General features: G+C 40.0%; 1 protein-coding gene across 3 annotated transcripts in view; it reads left to right on the top strand.

Annotated features, from left to right (window-relative positions):
• ABCC4 (ATP binding cassette subfamily C member 4) overlaps nt 1-20,811 on the top strand; it is a 239,495-nt gene that overhangs the window by 205,577 nt on the left and 13,107 nt on the right. Inside the window, exons 27-29 of one of the 3 annotated variants that reach the window (XM_036893689.2) lie at nt 6,648-6,737; nt 13,790-13,962; nt 14,385-14,490. In XM_036893689.2, coding sequence (XP_036749584.2) covers nt 6,648-6,737; nt 13,790-13,962; nt 14,385-14,490 — 369 coding nt within the window. Of the gene's footprint in view, nt 1-6,647; nt 6,738-8,150; nt 10,680-13,789; nt 13,963-14,384; nt 14,491-20,811 lie in introns of those variants that run through there. The other 2 variants (XR_008994591.1, XM_057494606.1) reach the window with 2 other exon arrangements.

Here is a 20,811-nt window from a genome sequence, read left to right as displayed (position 1 = left end):
TTAAACCAGGTCTAGTAATTCCTGCCTCGCAGATTTGTTGTGAAGATTTAACTGGATGAGAAAATATTTGTGGCCCAATGCCTGGTTCTGGGGAATGCTCAGTAAATGGTAACTACTACTATTAGGGATCAGGGCCCTGACCTTTTGGCTATTATTGCTACTTAAATAAAAATAGTAACACATCCTGAAAAGACTTTGCTCTTTAATTTCTGTTTATATTTTTGTGGTCCTTGGCAATTGTCCTTACATTTATTCCTTTTAACATAAACTGAATTGTTTATAAAAATTTAAAGAGTGAAGCAAACAAGAAAGTGAGACTAATAGGACTTCCAGCGAAAAGTGTAGAAGTTCTGTCTAGTGTTTTCCCTGCGGAGAAGAAAAGAGACTATCTCATTTGTTTCCTTTTGTGTCTGGCTCCCTTCCCCCCGGGCTCTCTCCCTGCCACCTCTCTGCACCCCACTGCTACTTTGCAGTCCCCACGAAGGCCCCTGGCAGCGTTTCTCAGCCCTTCCCACATCCCCAGCTCTCTTCTCCCCCTCTGACGCTGTGTCTCATTTCTGTCGCTCTCCTTCTTGTTGCAGTTCCTGGCAAGTGACCCAAGTATTAACAACAGTTCCTAATATTTGTGGAATCCTTAACCCATTTTGGCCTCTTCCCCTACCATCTCTCATTTCATCCTCACAGTTATATTGTTATACTTACCTGACAATTCGGAACCGAGGCACTGTGAGCTTACCCCATTTAACAAGTGCGTGGCAGAGCGAGTCATGTTTAATTTAGGGCGATGCTGAGTTCTAGATCCTGAGCACTGACCGCCCTGCTGGGGACCTGCACACAGTGCTGTGCACTGCACAGAACAGCTGTGTGTCCTTCATGAGTCCGTGTGCACATGGTGCACACATCCACACACACACAAATACTTCACAAAATGGCATTACTCATAGTGCACTGCACTCTTGTTTTCTGTTATATCCATTCTAGCTAATTCCTAAAAAAGGCAAAAGATGGTCATGAGGCACAGAATTGATTTCATAATCTCTTGGTGGCACCTGCAGTTTGAGAACTACTTTCTCTCACTGTCCCCTTTTGGCTGGGCTCCTGGAACATGTTCCCACCATGCAGGGAGTCTCGGATTCACACAGCACCCAGCAATATTAGCCCCATTTTCCAGGAAGAAAACAGGCTAGGGAAGATTAATAATGTACCCTGAATTAACCACCAAGAAACAGTACAATCAGAATTCAGAACTGTCTGACTCTGAATTTGTATGTATTTTTTCAATAAATGTTGAACTGAATGATTGCATCAGATATTTTACCCATTTTTTCCCACTAGCCCACTCAAAAAGAATTCCCAAAAAACTATAACAGAAGAGACCGAATAGAGAGCAAAGTTGGAAGACATTTCTCTTGGTGCTGTTTCCCTCATCTGGACAGTTTGGTGGTTTTGAAAAAATGAACTGTTCATGAAGTTTGCCGAAAAACTCAAGGCACACTGGGCACTAAAAGAAAACCCACTTGGAAACAGGTTTATTCAATTATGTGACATGGGCTGTTAAGTGTCAGAAGACACTCAGAATGTTACCTGGTTAGAGCCAAGAGCCTTTTCTCCTTACAGTATCTGACTGGCTACAGAAGCGGAGGTCTTTGGGCCTGGTCGCTTCAAGTTACTTAACAATAGGGAAGAAAATTACACCCCTCTTCCCTTTTCCTCCAAAATAAAAAGAAAGCAGAGTTGCTTGTGTCTCAACACCCTGATTAAGGAAGCCCAGGACGTTCAGGGCAGACTCTGCAAAGGGGAGCACTGTTTTGTTTCTGGTCTAGAGAGCCAGGCCCACATTGATCCCCGGCTCCCTGTTCACTGTGAACCTGGGTGCAGTTCGGGAGCTTCCCTGATGGCCTTTCTCTTCCAGGCTCATCCCTGTCACTCTTGACCCCGTCGTTCTTGACCCCGCCATGAGCAGGTGAGACCTGGGGGGCAGGTGACAGCAGCAAGGGCCTGTATAGGAACGGAGGCTAGGTCGTGGTGGCATATACACAGTCAGGGGTCAGTTCTGGGGGACTTTCAGAAATATACACTCTATTCTTTAAAAATGTATTCCTCAGTTTGCATTCAGAATTTCAGGAATAAGCCAAAAATGAAAGTGCTTCCTAAGTAATTTCTGTACACAGAACAGGTAGCCAAAACAACGGCCTCCTTTTGTGCTCAGTACCTGAAATAGTTAAGTGTGTTTCCCAAAGAGAACACCAAGGTGAGATTCCCATCAGGGAGTAGCTTGCTTATCTGAAAGGATCTGGAAGAACAGATTTCAAAACTTCTTTGGATGGAGTCTACATCTAAGGCTGCTGTCCTATTGGCACGAAGAAAATGTTTTCAGTTGAAAAGTGACTCCATGCAAATTCAACATTTATGATTGCACCCCAAGGGTTGGCACAGATCAACAGCTGTCATCTTTATCATGATTAAACAGATTCATTTTTTATATTTAATAGATATAAAAATCAAAGCAAAAACTTGGTATTTCTTAAAGAGTTCACTCTTTTGGTATTTCCCTGGGTTATTTTCAGTAGGCTGCAGAAAGTTACCCAGAGATGCCTCTTTATAACATCTTCTTTAGAACCTAGTTTTGTCTTTTAATTTTTCTTTTTGAGAACAAAACACAGAGGGAAGAGATGGGTATGCTGTTACTAGTAAAAGAACTACCACTGGATCCTAGCCTAACGCAGTCGGCCCTTTGTTTCTGACACTGAAGTCTTCATTAAAGCCCCTGGAACTTCTCTCTGGAGCTCCTGATCTTTTGTATCGAAAGAGGACTTTACACGACTTAAATTCTTTTTCTTTTGTTGGTGAACATGTTCTTTTCTTCTGAATATGGATGGTGACTGGTTCATTCAGAGGCTACAGGATTAAAAAAAAAAAACACACACAGAAAGAAACCAAGATTTAAAGCGACTTCAGGTGATTCCCTCATTCTTGAAACGGGCCAGGCTGCCCTGAAGTAAGGCCCTCAGATTAGAAGTGAACGTGTAGCTCTTAAGACTGGACGAGGCAGCAGAAACTACTCCAGAGGGTGTATTTTAGGAGAGGGCTGATACCTGGTTTGAGACCAAAACAATGCAGGTAAAGTGAAGCGTTGTGTTTTATCTGCTTGGTTTGTAAGCACTTGTCTGGTTTTTGTCTTGGTCCTGTGTCGTTTGAAGCATCTGTAGGTTAGCAGGTAGGGTTTCTTTTTAGGAAAATGAGAGGCTTGTCTTCCTGGAGCGCATACAAAAGGCCTCGTAAGACTGCAGTGTTCAGTGTTGCAGTTGTGTTGAGGGATTATCAGTTTCCTACCCTAAATGTTTGAACTCAGAGCCATTTTTGGGTCACACACCTAATATGAACTTGTGTTATGTTAGTAACAAAGGAGAAGATTACTACTGCAGATGGCACAAAGGATAAAAAAAACGGGTAAACTCAAAACTGTGATGAAAAGCAGGTATGGTACTAATGCTCCATTTAAAATATTAGATTGAACAAGAGCATTTGTTTTCCTAACTATACCATGCCAACTAACTCTTATTAAATGAGGTTAAATTGTGTGCCTTCAGAAAAAATAAACTGAGGCTAATAAATTTGGTATGTATTTACACGGAAGTTGTGTGTCCTGCCATAAATCTTTACACTGAAATGTTCTGCCTGCAAACATTTTTACAACACTTATTTATAAGATTAGTTTATTAACTCTGTTGCTTGGAGGTGGGTACTTATAAATAATAATATCTATCAAGAATGATAATTAATTCGACCCTTATCTGCTCTTGCAGTATGTGTCTACTGTGAGCACTTTTATTACCTTTTGAAGATAATATAATAATGGTTTCTTATTTGGCAAGTGGATGAAAGTAGAATGAACAGAAACCAAAATGAACACCATGCATAAAACACATTGGCGTATTAAAACAGGCATTGTTAACAAATTGCCTGCTGGTTTTAAAGAAAAATACAGCTTCAGTTGTTAATGTTTTAATAAATCATTCATTGCATTCAACAAGTTTTGACTGAAATTTTACACATTTTGAAATGTGTATTTGGCATGTATTAACAAAGAAAATACTCTTATTTACTAAGCTATTTTCTTATAATAGTGCTGAAGAAACATGAGTAATTGCCTAATATATTGCTTTAGATAGACTGAGATTTAAGTGGTGACCCTGAGTGCAATGGGGAATACTTAATTTTTTCTTCCTGTGATAATCAGCAATGATTTGGTGATAATCAGCAGAACCTCCTTCCTGCCTACAGAGATCTGGGGTCCCTTTTAAAGCTCAGTACAAAGCAGCTGCAGGCATGGGGCAGGGCTCAGAGTGTCAGAGTGAGCAACTCTTCTTTCTGCAAAGAATCCACTTTAGCTCCCCAGTCTTTGGAGAGATTCATCCATTTAAAGGAGTTTCCTTAAGAGGATAAGGTGAAGGAGATGACGGGAGACCTGATTACAAAATAGGTGATTGAACTTTGAATGTGGGCCCTTGTGCCTCTTCTGAACCACCAGAACCACCATTCCCCAATGGGCTAGTGCTAGGAGTCCTTCTTGAAAGAAGAAAGATCTATTTTTTAAAACAAAGCAATTGTTTTTCATAGATTGGGTTAGACACCCCTCCAGAGTGTGCTTTGAAAACCAAATGGATACATTATCCTACAACTCTTACTGCATGTGATTTTGCTCAATGAGAGGAATCTGAAGGGAAAAACATTGAGGTCCTGGACATAAGCCGTGACGGGCTTCTCGTCAATATAAGCAAAAGAACCACCTCTTGCTTCTACCAGTGGCCCAAAAGCTGATTCCTTAACCTGTCCTCTTTCAGCACCTTAATCTCCTCAAATACCAACCGTCAAAGGGTCTTCTCAGTTTGGGCCCCAGTAGAATATTGCCCCATGGTTTAGAGCCTTAGGTAGAGGGCGGGGAGGGGCACCTCAGGGAAGAGTGAGGGATGATGGGCACCAGCCTCCCCTCGCCTGGCTGCATCGTGCCTGTAAATCTCCTGGGAACAGCTGAAGGGAGAGAATCACCTACCTCGTTGGAACCTTAGAGTTGATCATTAGAAGGAGTAGTGTAAAGTAGAATCTGAAGAATTTCTGAAGTGGAATGAATGATTTTAAATCTGAAGTAGAATGATGGGTATTCCCCTTACGGGGAATTCTTATTACTTAAGTGGTGGCTTAGTCTCTGATACTATTCCGTAGTTTTAAGGGAGACCTGAAATTGAGGTCTCAGGATTTTTCATTTCAATTCACTAATCATTTTGGAACATCATCTGACCAGTGATTTTCCATGTTTCTGGGGCATATTGACCACTTAATCAACTTTATACAAATAACATGCCCTTTTTAATGTCTTCTAATATCTGGATTTTGCTTAGTGATACATGTTTTTTGGTGACTTTCTGTTTTCCGCATCTGTTTGTCCAGCATCAGTCATAACTGAGACAAGGGAGAAAGAAGGTTCAGGAAGCTCTCTCTGAGTGTTACTCTTCTTCATGGCTAGACAAAAGAAGAGTTGGCCTTCCTAATCTTTCTTAGGATTTGATGGGTGAGGAATAGTCCAGCTGCAAGGCCAGGCAGGATTTGAGACCAGGGATGCCCTTGAGCAGTTCTTGGATACCTGTGTCGCATCTCTTCTTGCCACAATGGTGCATCTCATTGTTCTACCACCTTCACTGAAAATAGCCAGTTGGGCTCTTCTGTGCTGCCCTTATTCTTGAGGCCTGGGTTAAGAGAGCCTTCCATGGTGTACTAAGTTTAATGGTGTACCTAAGCTCATGTAAAAGATTCTCTCCTGAAATCCAGAAGAGGTACATATTTCAGGAGAATTTAATTGTGGCTCTTCCTAAAGCAGATGCATAGGAAGAGCTATTTAAATTAAAACAATTTTTTCGTGACGCACGTCTCAGTGGGTTTCAGGTTATCCTGTCCTTGTAGTTAATAACAAGACTCTGTGAGGCATGTAATCCTGATGCACAGACAAGATAATGTGAGGATTAGCTGATGCAAAATCAGAGGCAATCTCTTCATGAATAGAGGTGCCCCTGGCCCCCTCAGTTTTTACATTCCCTACAAAAAACAAAGATGTCCCATTTGCACATGTGGAGAGATTCACAATCCTGGAAGATGGTTTCACCAATGGAGAAAATATCTTCATGGACTCTTCCGTGCCAATGTGAAAATACTTAGCAATAAACTTGAGCTAAGGTTGCTATTGATACTTTCCAGTGTCACGCTAGGACTGACAATGAGTTTATGTAGCTTTCTTGATGTAAAGTTTCTCAAATAATTTTATCCTTGTTTTTCCTGTTTAAGCAGATATGACTAGGAAGGCAGTTTTAAAAATCAAACCTGCCTTTCTCTTCTTCAGTTTCTCCTTAAGATGACACACTTCAGCAGTTTCTTTTGTTAGTGTTAATGGTCCAGAAGCTTGGAGAGAATACTTTGTATTCTTTGTATGGAAAACTAAGAGGGACACTGTTTTGTAAATAGGCATTTGCAACCTTATTGTTAATGATTATAGTGAATTTTGTTTTCTTTGTATTTTAATTCTGTTCTGAAAGCCAGCGTTGGAATAAAATGAAAAGAAGCTGTGGTAATAACATTCACTATTTTGGGTTGTTTAGGAACCTGTTTTATTCACTGGAACAATGAGGAAAAATCTGGATCCCTTTAATGAGCATACAGATGAGGAACTGTGGAATGCCTTAGAAGAGGTAATTTATGAAATGGAATTAATTTTAACTTGTTAGCACCAGTATATGGGTATGTATACTTAGAGCATTGCAGGTTATTAATGGGAACTTAATGATTTAATTGACTTTGCTCACCACCCTGGAGAACCTTGGTAACATGGATGGACTTAAAATGTGTATATTGATAAAGATGATGAAAACCAAAAATAAAATGCCTCACGTTTTCATTTTGATTTTCTTACTTAGAGTCCAATGCAACTGGATAATATTATCTTGTCTTTAGCAGAGCACTCAACTAGAATTTATATTTTGGGGTTCAAATTCTATTAGTGACCTAGTGACCAGTTTCCTTAGAACATTCATTTTACTTCTCTGTTCTTAGAGAACACCCATAAATAGAGATATTAATAGTTTTCCACTATTAACTGAAAGATAGATGAAGTCATACCAGTAAAATGTTCTGTAGCTTTATAAGAGTGTGTTTGTAAAGGTAAAGTACACAGTTATAATGTGTAATATTTATTGGCAGACATGTCATTTCAATGCTATAGAGTGAATGCAGGTGACAGAACCTTGAGGCTTTTGCTGTTTTTATACTGCTTCATTCATTTCTAGAGGATTTTCTATTATTTGTATAGTGTTTGCCCTCAGACCAGTTCTTTGAATCTCCTTGCCTTGGTATGAAAGGGATTTTGACTGTTCAGATGCTGTTGGTTTGTGTATTTTAACACCAGTTATTCTGTGTAGTCACCCTAGTTCTGCAAACTGATTCTAAGCTACTGGATGGCAGAAACCATGTCTAGACTTCTAAACCATAGGCAGACCTCTAATACTCACGGGACCTAGCTCAGGCCTTTGCTTTTAAAAAGTAAACAATAAATAGATACTGAATGCTGAATGATCCCTTCATTTCAGTGAAGTGTGGCTTATTTCTTTAAAAAGAATTTTTTTTCCCCCACAAATCCCAGTGACCATGACTGTTGCTTTTGAAACGGTGTGTTTTTCAGTTATTGTCCCCCTTGCAGGGCTAGTTCTGAAATCTTTCATTTCTAGATGAGGTTTAACTGTGAGCAAGCAGAGTTGGAAGCCCGACAATTTCCTGCCAGTAATTCTGGTTTCTGAAGGCATGTCAGTGCTGAGTCTTTACACACCTACCCTGCCTTCCAGAAACTATAAGAATTTTATTTTCCTAAATTGGGCCAATTACTTCACCATCTCCTCCCTATTTGAAAGCAGTTGACCTCTGATTTCATTTAAGTCTGTGAGTCTTTCTACTAGTGATGTTCTAGGAGAGAAGTGGGGAGAATGGCTAATCATCAAATACAGTGAAAGATAGAATGACCCATAGCTTTTGAACCTACACAACAAATTTAAGGGTGAAATTGTAACACACCTTAAAACATGAATTACTAGTAAATTATTTCTCTGTTTCAGAGCATGAGATCTCTCTTCACAGATTCTCAGGAAGTAAAATTACTTGAGAAACACATTGGGCTGTGGATAGTAAAGAAATTGGGAGACGAATCCTATAAAACTGTCTTAGAACTTGACCATAACTTACTTCTTCTGCCAACATTAAAATTTAGAAGCCTCTCTGAATTACAAAAATGGTGACCTGGTAGAAGTGGTCAAGATAATACTGAGACCAGCTTTTATTTTCAACAGTGTTTGGAACTTTCTGTAAATACAAATAAACATGAGTTTATTTCCTAAAGTGAGTGGTGTCCATGTATGGCTTCTGGAATGGACCTCATTACTTTAGTGGTGTCTCTTGGAGAAATTCTTCATGTTCCTCAAGGAATGGTTTCTTCAGTGTAGTGTATGTTGTGTAATGAAAGATTTGGTAGCTTTTCTAAAAATTGGGATATATTATTATATTTGCAGTATGATTCCAACTGTTTTAATCAGAACACACTTTAAACCCGTACAAGGCACCAAATATTAACTTTGCTTATTTAGGGGTAATTATGAGTGATTTATTTTTATTTTTTCTGGCTTTTTTGAATTCTCCAGATTTTCTCTAGTGTGCTTATATTGCTTTTATCATCTGGATTGTATTCCTAGCAGATGAAGCACTTCAGACTTCACACAGTAGTAATAAGGGTTTCCTGACCACACATTTTGGGAAGCTGAGGGTCATTCTAAGGTCAGGAACTCTTTGCCTGCAGTCCTTGGAATCTCCGGGCCCTCAGAGTATGGAATAAGAGCCTTATATCTCTGGAATTGTACTATAATGTAATAATTGTATGTGCATTTATCTGAAGAGACATCACACAAAGAATTGCGCCCACCACTCTAATGCCATTCGTGTTCTGGAATTTTCTATCATATTCGGTCTGTCTACCATCTCCTATTATACTAAACCTGAGCATCATAACCTGTCTTGCTCTTCAGTAGGTGGTAGGAGACCTGGTGTCTTTGGGAGCTCCTATAAGGTATTTTAAAAAACCTTCGTCAGCTGGTTTGTAAATGATGCCAAACTGGAAACGGGACCCTAATCTCATAGGGTTGGCTTGGGAGTCAGTAAGAGGGCACTGCTGTTTTGCCCTCTTGAAGAACTTAAATTTAAAGGAAAAGCTGCTACTGCTTTTTTTTTTTTTTTTTTTTTTTAGAAAGTCCTTTTAGGTTTTGCCTCCTCCTCCTCCCTCGGGTGATTTAGGCATTGAGGAGGGATACACTCCTATGCATGTTGTCCCTCTCATCTTGCTTATTTTTTCATACACTAAAAAATAGTCAGCTGTAAACTGAAGAAAGTTGCTTAGAAATTAGTGCCAATTGGGGCACCTACAAAACAACAGAAACTTAGAACACAAGTAATGCCTACAGATGAGGCCATTTATCATCAAAAGGTCAAAAAAGCACAGGAAATACAACTGAAAATGAATCAGCAGTATGTTGTTCCTGCTAAAAAAACAAAAACAAAACAGCTGTAATACTGGGATGCACAATTAAGAGCACTTTATATCATGTCAGAACTGTGAAGAAATCCAGTTATTATGTTAACATCGATAGTATCTCTTGGAAAACAACTATGTCTCATTATTCAGGAAACTAAGACAGAAATCTGAGCATCAGCAGCATATATGTCAGGAAACACATAATTCAGTCTTTGCATTTCCATATCCCCTAGGCCATGTATTTTGGTAAATGGGCTCTCCCTATACTCCATTTACTACTGGCTTTATTCTATTGATGGCATTTCCATGTCTGTTCAGTTACTAGCCCACACCATCCTTTCTTTTTGAAAAGTAAGAAAGTTCCACAAAATGTGAAGACCATCTGACATCCATGTTCACCTCCTGTGAGGGGTGCTGGCACCTGGTAGATGCTGCACACATAGTGGGGCTACTTTGAAATGTTTATGGGGTGTCTTATAAGTTCAGTTTGTTATTTTCAATTTTCACTGTAGTTTATTACTTTCTCAAGTTTAAAAATGATCCGAGGCACTCTATACTGAGATGTATAGCTTTGAAAAATATTCCTTGATCTGTTTTCCTTCAATTATAACTTTTTTAAATGCTTTCCACATTTTAAGGTGTGATGTTATGATATCTTGGAGCCAGATAATCATTAGGAAGAATGTATTTCTTTTAAAATGACATTTAATAAGAAAATGGTATTTAATATAAATTATCTTTATGGATTTATTTTCTAATTTTTATAGGAACCAGTATGTCACAAAAATGAGATGCCCCTATGGCTTCATTCATGCATCCAACACATATCTATTGAGTGCTTTTAGATAGGCCTTGTTTAGAATTCTGGGACTATCAAAGGTGTCAAAGGAGAACAAGTCCCTACCCTCTTGGAGCTTAAATTCTCATGGAGAAGGTGGAAAACAAGCCAATACATAATAAAGTCTCAGTACTGACACTGATGCAAAGGAGAAAAATAGAGCAGAACATGAAGAGGTGCAAACTGACAGCATTATTAATCATAGGCAATATCTATTGATCTTTCTTTGTCTCAGGCACTGTTGTCACCTCTACACACATTTTAAACTCCAACAATGTTAGGAGGTAACACCTCCATTATTCTAATACTATAGTTTTATTTTTGGGTTAGGAAGCTAAGATAGAAAACATTCAGGAACTTGCCCAACTGGCAGCGCTAGGCAGGATGCAGGCCCCAGCTATTTGGCTTGAAGGCCCCAATTTTTTATTTAAAAAATTTCAAATCACAGGGTAATGGAAGGAATAGTAGTATACGGACAGACATATACCCTCTGCAAAGATGCGCTAGTTGTTAATAGTGTGCGCATTTTCTTCCTCTCTTTACACGCCAGCTTGTGCAGAACCATTTGAAAGCAAGTTGCTGAAATTCTCATTATAAGGTGCTATTCACCCTGACATTATAAAACAAGAACATTCTTCTACATAATACAGTTTACCTAATGCAAGAAATTGAGTAGTAGTAGTATAGCTATTATCTGCTTCCAAATTCCCCAGCTCTAACTCCAAGTCACTGTGTTCTGTTACCTCTGCTGCCTTTTTCTCACTTCTCATACTTACTGATGACTTGAATATATGGCAACCCCCAGAGGGCCTGCATATCCACGCCATTCTCATAATCAACCCTGATTCATAGAAATGAACACAGACTCTCAGAAAACAGTGTTTTCTGGACAACATTCTCACTGTTCTTCTCCTGACAACCCTTATTCCTTGTCAGGCAGATAGGGACAACCTGAAGGAGGGTCAAAACCAGGTAGGAAGGAGATGTCAGGGGCAAGGGTGAGATGATATCTTCGAAGTAAGACCATCAGTCTTAAGAAAGACTAATGTGCATATATAAGTACAGTTACTCTTGAACAACAGGTTTGAACTGCACAGGTCCACTTCTATGCATAGTTTTATCAATAAGTATATTTAGAAATGTTTTGGAGAATTGTGACAATTTGAAAAAACCTTTTTTTCCTCTAGCTTAATTGTGAGAATGCAGCATATAATGCATATACAAAATATCTGTTTATCGAGTTTGTCACTTAGTAAGGCTTCCCATCAACAGTAAGCTATTAGTAATAAAGTTTTGGGGGAGTCAAAGGTTATATACAGATTTCCAACTGCATGGGGGTGCTGGGGTTGGAGGTCAATGCACAACTCTTGCATTGCTCAAGGGTCCACTGAATTATGGAAGTCAGCTCAGAAGGAAGAGCTGATGATGATCCTTGCCACCACCATGTTCGATCCATTCCATCACCTGGTGTATAGGTGCATTTCATAAGAAGAATGCTCAGAAGTTCTCTTCTTTGTAATAGACGGGGCTCAACTAAGCTGATATCTTCCATTTCATAATCTTCATTACAAGGACTTGCACCACAACTCAAATCTTACACTCGGATTTTATATACCTTTCGTGCTAATGCTAAATACTAATGCCATATTTAATTAACTCAGACTTCTGTTTCTTGGGATTGGACTTCCATCATGAGTGCAATTCAAGATCACACTAATAGAAGTCCTTCCACATTTAGGCTACCATGCAAACACTACCTATTTATCCTTGGTGTTTTGTTGTTTGACATCTAATGCTGTGTCCCTGTTCATTGACCATCACTCATCAATCTGTTGATCACTTCGTTTGAAGTGTATGTACTCTTTGTGCTTTTGCTCTCAAGTATAGCCTAAGTTTGGTTCTTGCTCTAAAAAATTCTTCCAAATACTCATTTATCAGAGGTCCACCACCCAGTGTTGTTTCAGATTATCTTTGGCAGTTAAAAGGTTTTTTTAAACCTTTGGTGACAATTTTATGAAGATAGATTAATAATAAACAACATCTATACCATAATCTGGGGGAAATAAGTGTATACTGTACCCCGATTTTTATGAGTTTTCACTGCAGAACATTTGAGATTGAAGTAAATGCACTTGACCAATGTAGCCACATGATTAAACTCAAGAAAGAACCATCCTCCAAATAGGTTGTTCCATGTTCACTAATACATACCCGAGGTGCAGTTTGCCATTGTTTGAATTAGTACTTTTTTTAAACTTTAAACCCCTCCAAAATGGTAAATTGCCGATAAGATTTTATCTTTAGATAAAAGGTACAAACTTCCAGTCATAAAATACATAAGTCATGGGGATGTGACTGTAGTCAACAATATTGTGTTGCATGTTATGTGATTTTACAGGGTGACAGGGGACACTAAACTTACGGTCATTTTGCAGAAAACACAAATAATAATCATTATGTGGTACACCCTGAAAGTAGTGTAATGTTATGTTAAGTATACCTCAATTTTTAAAAAAATTATATCTTTAAAGAACCATACTTCCTGCAATTCTTTTTTTTTTTTTAATGTCCCTTTAATATACTGACTCCTCTGCAGATTGTACTTTGGTAAACTTGTCTCAACCATACAGATCCTTTTAACTTTTCTGTTGAGACCATATTGAGAGAAATAGTTACATTTTTAGAGATACTTCCTTAACTGATCCCTAGGAGGTGTTCCTGGTTGATGTCCTATAGCAGGGATGGAGGACCCTGAGCTGATTTCTTGACGCCACCTTTCTTGAGGTGTAATTCACATGCCAGAAAATCCCCCTATTTGGTAAATTTATGAACAACCATTATAACATTCCTGTTTTAGAACATTTCTATCACCCCAAGAAATTCCTTCATGTCTGTTTACAGTTAACCCCCCCTAGCCAGCCACTGTTCTGCTTTCTGTCTCTGTAAATTCTTGTGGTAATCTTGCAACTTAAAATTAAGTAGGAACATTTAAAATTTTTCTATATTTTACCTTGGATATAATTTCATTTAGCATACTTCATATTTCTTAATGAAATTGGCACCATAGGAACAGGCTATGCCTACTGATGCCAACAAAGAAAAGTTGACTTCTGTTAAGTTTGCGCTCTTAGGTCAGAAGATTTCAGCCTGAGTGGACTCAGCCATCTTTCTCAGTAAATGCAAGTAACTGTCCATCATGTGGCTGTACGCATAGGATATGCAAGACGCACTGAGGACTTAAAAGCTTTAATGTCTGGGATGCCTGTCTACTTCCTAGTAGTTTGTTAAGGAAAATATCATTTTTTTTTTGTATTAATGCATCAGTTCCACATCCACAGGTACAACTTAAAGAAGTCATTGAAGATCTTCCTGGTAAGATGGATACCGAATTAGCAGAATCAGGATCGAACTTCAGTGTCGGACAGAGACAGTTGGTGTGCCTTGCCAGGGCTATTCTCAGGAAAAATCGGATATTGATAATTGATGAAGCGACAGCAAATGTGGATCCAAGGTATGGAGACAAGGTCCATGAAACCTGGAATCTGAGTTTTAGACGTGGTAAACGGGAAACATCGAATGACACTGAGAAATGTTTCTAAGTGCTTGCTTCACCCCAGAGATCTCTCTTTGATAGCATTATGGGAAACGAGGAAGAAACCAAAATATGTGTTAGTGATATTATCAGATATCCTAAGAGAGACAGGTTCCTAAATTCAACTCCTAATAGTTTCAAGCATTTTAGAGGGAAGAATATTTTCCATTGTTTTATGAAAAATAGTCGATTTCTAAGTAGATTTTTCTTTATACTCAGTATTATAAGAACAAGATCATAAAGTATTGGCTTTTTAAAACATTATAACAATATCATATAATCATTTTAAGCCTTAAGTCTGCTTTTCCTTTCTCTACTGAACTAAACTTCTTTGATTTCAGAACTGATGCGTTAATACAAAAAAAAATCCGCGAGAAATTTGCCCAGTGCACTGTGCTAACCATTGCGCACAGGTTGAACACCATTATTGACAGCGACAAAATAATGGTAAGACCCTCACCTGTCGAATTCCAGGTGTTCCGTTTATGTTCAGATTTTCAATTTACCCTTGTAAAACTTGGTGGAAACCTGCAATAAGCTAATTCTCCATGCATTTTTCTTCTCATTCCTGACAATAACTCGAGTACTTACAACACATTCAGAATGCACTATTAAATAATATCTTCAGTAATTTCATATTTTCATATGAAAATATAATTTGAATTGTCATTTTTCTTTAAGATGGCCAGTCATAAAAATACTCCAAATATGGCCTCAAACTTAGCCTTTCATTTAGACCACCAGGAGATTGTCGGGTAAGGCTGCAGAATTTCTCAGCTGTTGGAATATTCACAAGATGTGCTGGCAGAGGGGAACCTGAGAAGAAAGAGTCTAGTCAGAAAAACAGTCTTTCAACAGAAAGGATTTAATATGGGGGAATTTGTTTCATAGGAATTGAAGGACCGAAAGACTGAAACACTGGGGTCCTAATTTTAGGAAGCAGCTACTGTGCCCTAGGACAGGTCTCCAGACCTGAGAACTCAGAGTACAGGCCCTAAGAATCTGTGCTCAGACCTCCCAGGAAAGGCCACTGCCCAGCTGCTGGGGATCACAATGAGGCTAGTTCTCAGTGTGCATTAATAGAAGATGGAAGCAGGCCACGCCAGCAGACTTTTGTGAGTGATCATGTGACATTCCAAGATTGCAAGACAGTGACCCTTAGATTCCAGAGATGGCATCTATCATTGAACATTCTTAGTTCATTTCATGTTCTTGAATGGTAATCAGAAAAATAACCTTGCATTTGCAATCCTCCTTCTTTATCAGCCACTTTGTTGTGCTCATCTCTCAGCCTAGCATTTCACAGATTGTCCCCAGAAATGTCTTTCCGCAGAAAATGAATCATTCTGTGAGGAATCCCTATTTGAAGCACTTAGTGGACTTTGGGAGCAGCAGCCAGAAGATGGCATCATCTCCAGCTCAGCTGGGGGCCCATTCAAATAAAATCTTTGCTCCTAAATGTACTATATAGATCTATCTTTGGTTTTTGGTGTTACAACATTGATGGTAACAGCTTCCTTTTATTATCTAATACTTAGAAACACTGTCACCTTGGAATGTGTGATTGGTTACAGGAAGAGCAAGAAAGAACAGAATTTATCAGACTTGTCAACTGGCCACTCCTAAATTTTAGCCATCAACGTTTGACCCACAAACACGAATGTCTGTATCCTCATAATCCGTTTGTTGCATTATCAAAATCTGGTCATTTGTTTAATGCTTTACTTACCAGTGTCTCCTGATCAATTTAGAGCACTTCAATTATTCTCTCTCTCGATCAGTGTCCTTGTCCAAATGTTAGCGTGGTGTCCCAAGGCCGTTTACAGCCGACCCTTCCCTTCTTCCTTAGCTTTGTCCCACTCTGCTCTCCCTCCCGTCTTTAGAGTTTACACCACGTTGATCATCAGGCAGTTCTCCAAATGCATTATTTGCATGCTCTCACAATTGTGTCCTCTCTCTCGACTGGATTTTGGCTTAGACTAAGGTGCTAATGGTGAAATGGTTGAACTGGAGGTTGAACTGGAGCCAAGTGGACTGTGATGGCTGGAGTGTGGGATAGGAGGAAAGAGGAGAAGCTACTGCTGGTGTCTAGGTGTGGAGCCTGAGCATCGCGGTGAACAGGGAAGACTGAGGGGCGAGTCGGTTTGGAGACAGGAAACCCAAGGGTTCTGTAGGGCGGGTTACCTTGGCAATGGCTGAACTTATTTTCTACAGTGGACCTTGCTTTTCCCTAGGGAGCTGCGGTTCCCACTCCCAACCCCAGTCTGGGAGACCTTCAGTTTTGGAGATCAGTGACGTCACAGGGTCCAGCAGGTACGAGCTTGGCCACTGTTTTACATCTTGGTCAGAGCTGGTTTCTGTTGCTGACTCCTCGGATGGGAATCAGGATCAGACCTCAGGGCACCCAAGAGCTACATTCCCTATAGCTTCGGAGTCATTGAGGAATCGTTCTCTGTGCCCCATCCACTCTGGGTATAAACTTTGCATTTTGATTCCAGAGCTTCTGATTACCAGCTGGCTTTCCGAATCAGCAAAACACCATAAGTGACGATCTTTCTCAAACCTTTGATTTTTGAAGCACTTTTTTTCTTACTTGCTTTAGAAATGCCAATCTCCTTTCCAGAAAGCAAGTGATTGTTCTGTTACTCTGAAGGCTTAAGGACATAAAGACAAGTCAATTGGCTGCAAAGCCTAATGCCGCAGAGGGCAGGCGGCCAGCCTCGAGGAGTGGCTGGGGAAGTGACGGATGCTAATGAAGGGCATAACCAACAGTGTTGCCATCATGCAGTCGTGTAATTGCAAGTGCTTAAGGTGTAATAATTACATTTTGTTGCACTGGTGAATACTTCTGCACAAAGACATACGGATATGGTTTTGTTTACTGTAAGTAAATCAAACAAAAGGCTTGTTGGGAAACAACTGTGACCTAATTAATAGCTTTGTTTATGTGTTGGCTCTCCAAAGGGATTTACCTAGTTTTGGTTCATTAAGCGCCATTAATGGGTTAGGCTTAGGATTGTATTTTACAAAGATGTTCTCTCAATTTTAACTTTATTAAACATGATGTAGCCATAATGACAGCTAATTTAATCTTCCTCATTTGCTCAGTTGCCACGAAACAGCGGAGCAAGACAGACAAATTAGAAATCCTTCTTCTCTTAATACCGCTATCTCTGCATTAAAGACAGCTTCTCCCCATAGTTTTTGGCATTAGCTGGTTACTTGTGACCTGTTTTCCTGTAGCCAATAGCACACCACCTAGTAGTGTGAGCAGAAGAACATGACAACGTACAGTTGCTCTAACAATATCATTGCCCGTGTTCCCCATTTTCACCGCCAGTAGTTAGAGAAGTGTAGGAATGAGTTACAGAGAACGAAAACCAGGGCCAAAACCCTCACATTCCACCTCTTCTGATTATAGGCCAATTAAGGCTTTATAATCTTTGCCTTTCTTCCTAAACTTTCAAACCCTTTTTTTAGTAGTTTTTCCCAGAGAATTAACATCAGAAACTGTTGAAACATACCCACCTGGGAAAGCACAAAAACAGCCTAGAATTTTACTTAAATTGTATTTTTCTCCTTCATGGAACTCTACTTTAACAAGAGCCTTCACGGCCACAGAACATGGCAGAAGAGAAATGCTCCTTCAAAAACATGCCAAGAGATTTCATTCAAACTTTCAGAGGGAAAAATAATACAGTGGTAGGAAGCATGGCCTAGTAAAATGACTTTATGAGAAGGGCTTATGTGCAATAGCAGGAGCTTTGTGGGGGCAGCTGTGGAGGTCCGCAGGTCCTGGCATCCCTCTTCCTCACGTGAGGGTGACTTACCATTTCAAGACCTCAGAAAGGATTTGGAATAATACCTGCCACAGTACATCCACAGAGAAAATCGCAGCACCTATCTTATGCATGAGGGACCCAGATTCCAAGGTTGGATAACTGTCCTAGTGCCCCTTTGATGCCTGGCAGCCGAAGAGCAGAGTCTGAGACCCAGATCATCCCCACTCTACCTGATGCTAAGTGGAATCTCCCTTCATTGCTTGTCACCATATTGAAAGTTGTTCCAGGCATTTCTCCCAATGTTGTGATGAGTCTGTTTAATTTGTATACCTAGGACAGCTAGCTGGGGCATCTGCAGGTACCCAGTGTGATGAGCACATCTTCACTGAGCTTATGTAACTGACGGACTCATCCAGTATCATGTATTTTTCCTTAACCTGCCAGAGGGCAGCAAGCAGTTTGAGGTGGGTGGGCCGTGGGATTGCCATCACACCAACTTGAATGCATGTGTGGGTCAGTTTATAGTTTAACTCAGTTATGGGAAAAGTGGGGACATGGCAGGAGTTTTCAGGAGCTTTTCTTATAAAAGATGTAAAAATAGTAATTCAAAATTATACCCGTTTTTCTGTACTGAAAGAAATTCTGGAGCTGCTTTATGTTTACTTGTCATAAACGATCTAGACTCTTTGATCAAAGCAGTAAATGTAAAGGCTTAGTGGGGAAAATGTCATTCCTGGCCTTTTTCCCATCTGCGTTCCAGCGCAGCTCCGGAGCAGCTGGTGGGAGTCTGGGCAGTGCTGCCCTCGGCCCCCAGCTCTCCCTCCTCTGTGACTGTCCTTCCTCTTTTCTGATGTTTGACATGAGCTTCAAGCCTCCGGCTCAGCCCTGGTCTCCCTGCCTGCCTCCCACAGCACTATCCTGAGGTATGAGGTCCTTCCTGTCTGCATCCTGGCACCCAGTGCCAGCTGAGCTCTCCCTGTAATCTCACCCCGTAGTCTTGCCAAACCACACCACTGGCCAGTCACCTAGTCATGCCCTGAATTTAGTTTCCTTTATATGAACATTCAGCCAGCATGTACTGTGTGCCTGTTACTCGTCACGAGCAGTGCCAGAGCCTGGGGGTGCACCACATGCCACTGCCCTTGGGTAGTTGACAGGTGCACCTCAGGCCCCTAGGCTCACGTTGTTCCGTGTCTGGAATGACCACTGTTCTGCTGTCCTCATTTCTGCGTGTTGAAATCTGTCCATTCTTCAGAGCCCCGTCAGCTCTCTGCTCTGCTTGAAGCTTGTTCTCAGAAACCCTGGCCAGAAGTCCTGCCTTTTGCAACTAAGCTGCTCCTGGTGCTTTTCCTCTTGCATCACAGACACAGGAGGATTTAGTTCTCTATCTCCTTCCCACACAGGCCCTCAAGGCAGGGGCCGTGGTTTACGTATGTTTGCCTCTCCCAAGTTTCTAGCGTGGATGCAGTTAAATATGCAATATGTGCTTGCTGCATACATGCCGGAATTAATGGGCATTTACTTAAATTTCCTCAAGTGTATTTTGGCTATGTGTTTCTTGTTCTTTATTAATCCTAAAAGTTTAATAAAGTTGATTTTCTGTGAGTATATACCAGGCACACAGTAAGCAATTTGAGCCTCAGTCTAAGAGCTCTGCAGTGGACAGTGACAGCAGAGCTGTTTGTGTTTACAGGCATATTTTCTTAAATTATACAAAGTTAATGTAAGATATTATCCAGATGGAAAGGTATCTTAGAAAATTGAGTGTGAAAATTCTCATCTCCTTTGTTTTACTTCTGATAATATATAGTCCCATAGTGTCTTTCTCAGGGAACTCACATGGAGAGGAAAGAATACTGGGTCAGACCTCGGTTCAAATCCCAGTTCTACCATCGGATTTGCAGCATTAGCTAAGTTGTTCACTTACCTGTACCTCAGTCTTCATCTCTGGCTCTGAGCTTCTTGACAGAATGTGTCCTCTTCATCTTTGAATCTCCCATTCCTAGAACAGGGCTTTGGTAATAGGTCCTCAGTACTCGAGGGGAGGAAGGATGGGAGAATAGATGGAAAGATAACTGGTTGAAAGGGGTGGATGGATGGGAGGAAGAAAGGTTGATGGAAGACAATTTTGTACCTTGGCTGTCTACTTTGTCTTGATAATGAGCAGTGATGACTGTAAAGCATGTGACACAATGAATGCTCAACCCACAGGTACTTTTATTTTTCCTTTTCAAGTTCAAAAGACTACCATTTTAGTTATGGGATGATCTTCTTGCTCTTAAGGTGGCCATGTTTGTGTTATATTCCATTTAGGTGCCATGGCATCCCCTTTCTCAAACCTTGTGAATTAGTCCATTTGGGGCTGTAATAATGCAGCACGTTTTAAGATGCCGCATTTTGTGCTGGTGCACATCAAAAAAGAATGAAAGAGGTGTATTCTTCACACTTTTAAAGTGTTATCTTACAGAAGTTAAAATGGAAGTTCTAATGAATTATCAAGCATTATAACAGTTCTATCATCCCCGCCACAATGGAAAACTCCCCTTATGAAATATAATGCGCAGCCGTTAAGTTGCTAACACTTAGAAGACTCAAATTGTTCTGTCCCTTACCTTGGTAATCCTATTATATCTAGTAATACTTTCCTTCCATTAAAAATATGTAAAGTCAAGTCCACCAACTCTGAAGGGATGGTTTTTAAAAAGCTGTTGTTTTTGCAGAACACCAAGTTCTTCACTGTATGAAGTAATTGATTTACTCATTTACTTAGTCTTTAGCATAAGAGAGACCTGTATTTTAAGATTCATTTTTCCTTCTTCGATGTCAGGAGGAGTGGTTATACTGTATAATGCTATGCTCAAGTAAAATTACCCATTCGGGGCCTTTAAATTGGCATGCCAAATTACAGGACATTTTAATTACTATGTGGATGTGACAGATTCAATTATTCTTGAACTCTTTTGAGAAAGCTGCCCTGAGCAGTGAT

This window comes from Manis pentadactyla, chromosome 17 (genome assembly GCF_030020395.1).
Source record: "Manis pentadactyla isolate mManPen7 chromosome 17, mManPen7.hap1, whole genome shotgun sequence".
Classification (NCBI taxonomy): Eukaryota; Metazoa; Chordata; class Mammalia; order Pholidota; family Manidae; genus Manis; species Manis pentadactyla.
This window is presented reverse-complemented; position numbering and strand designations above follow the sequence as displayed.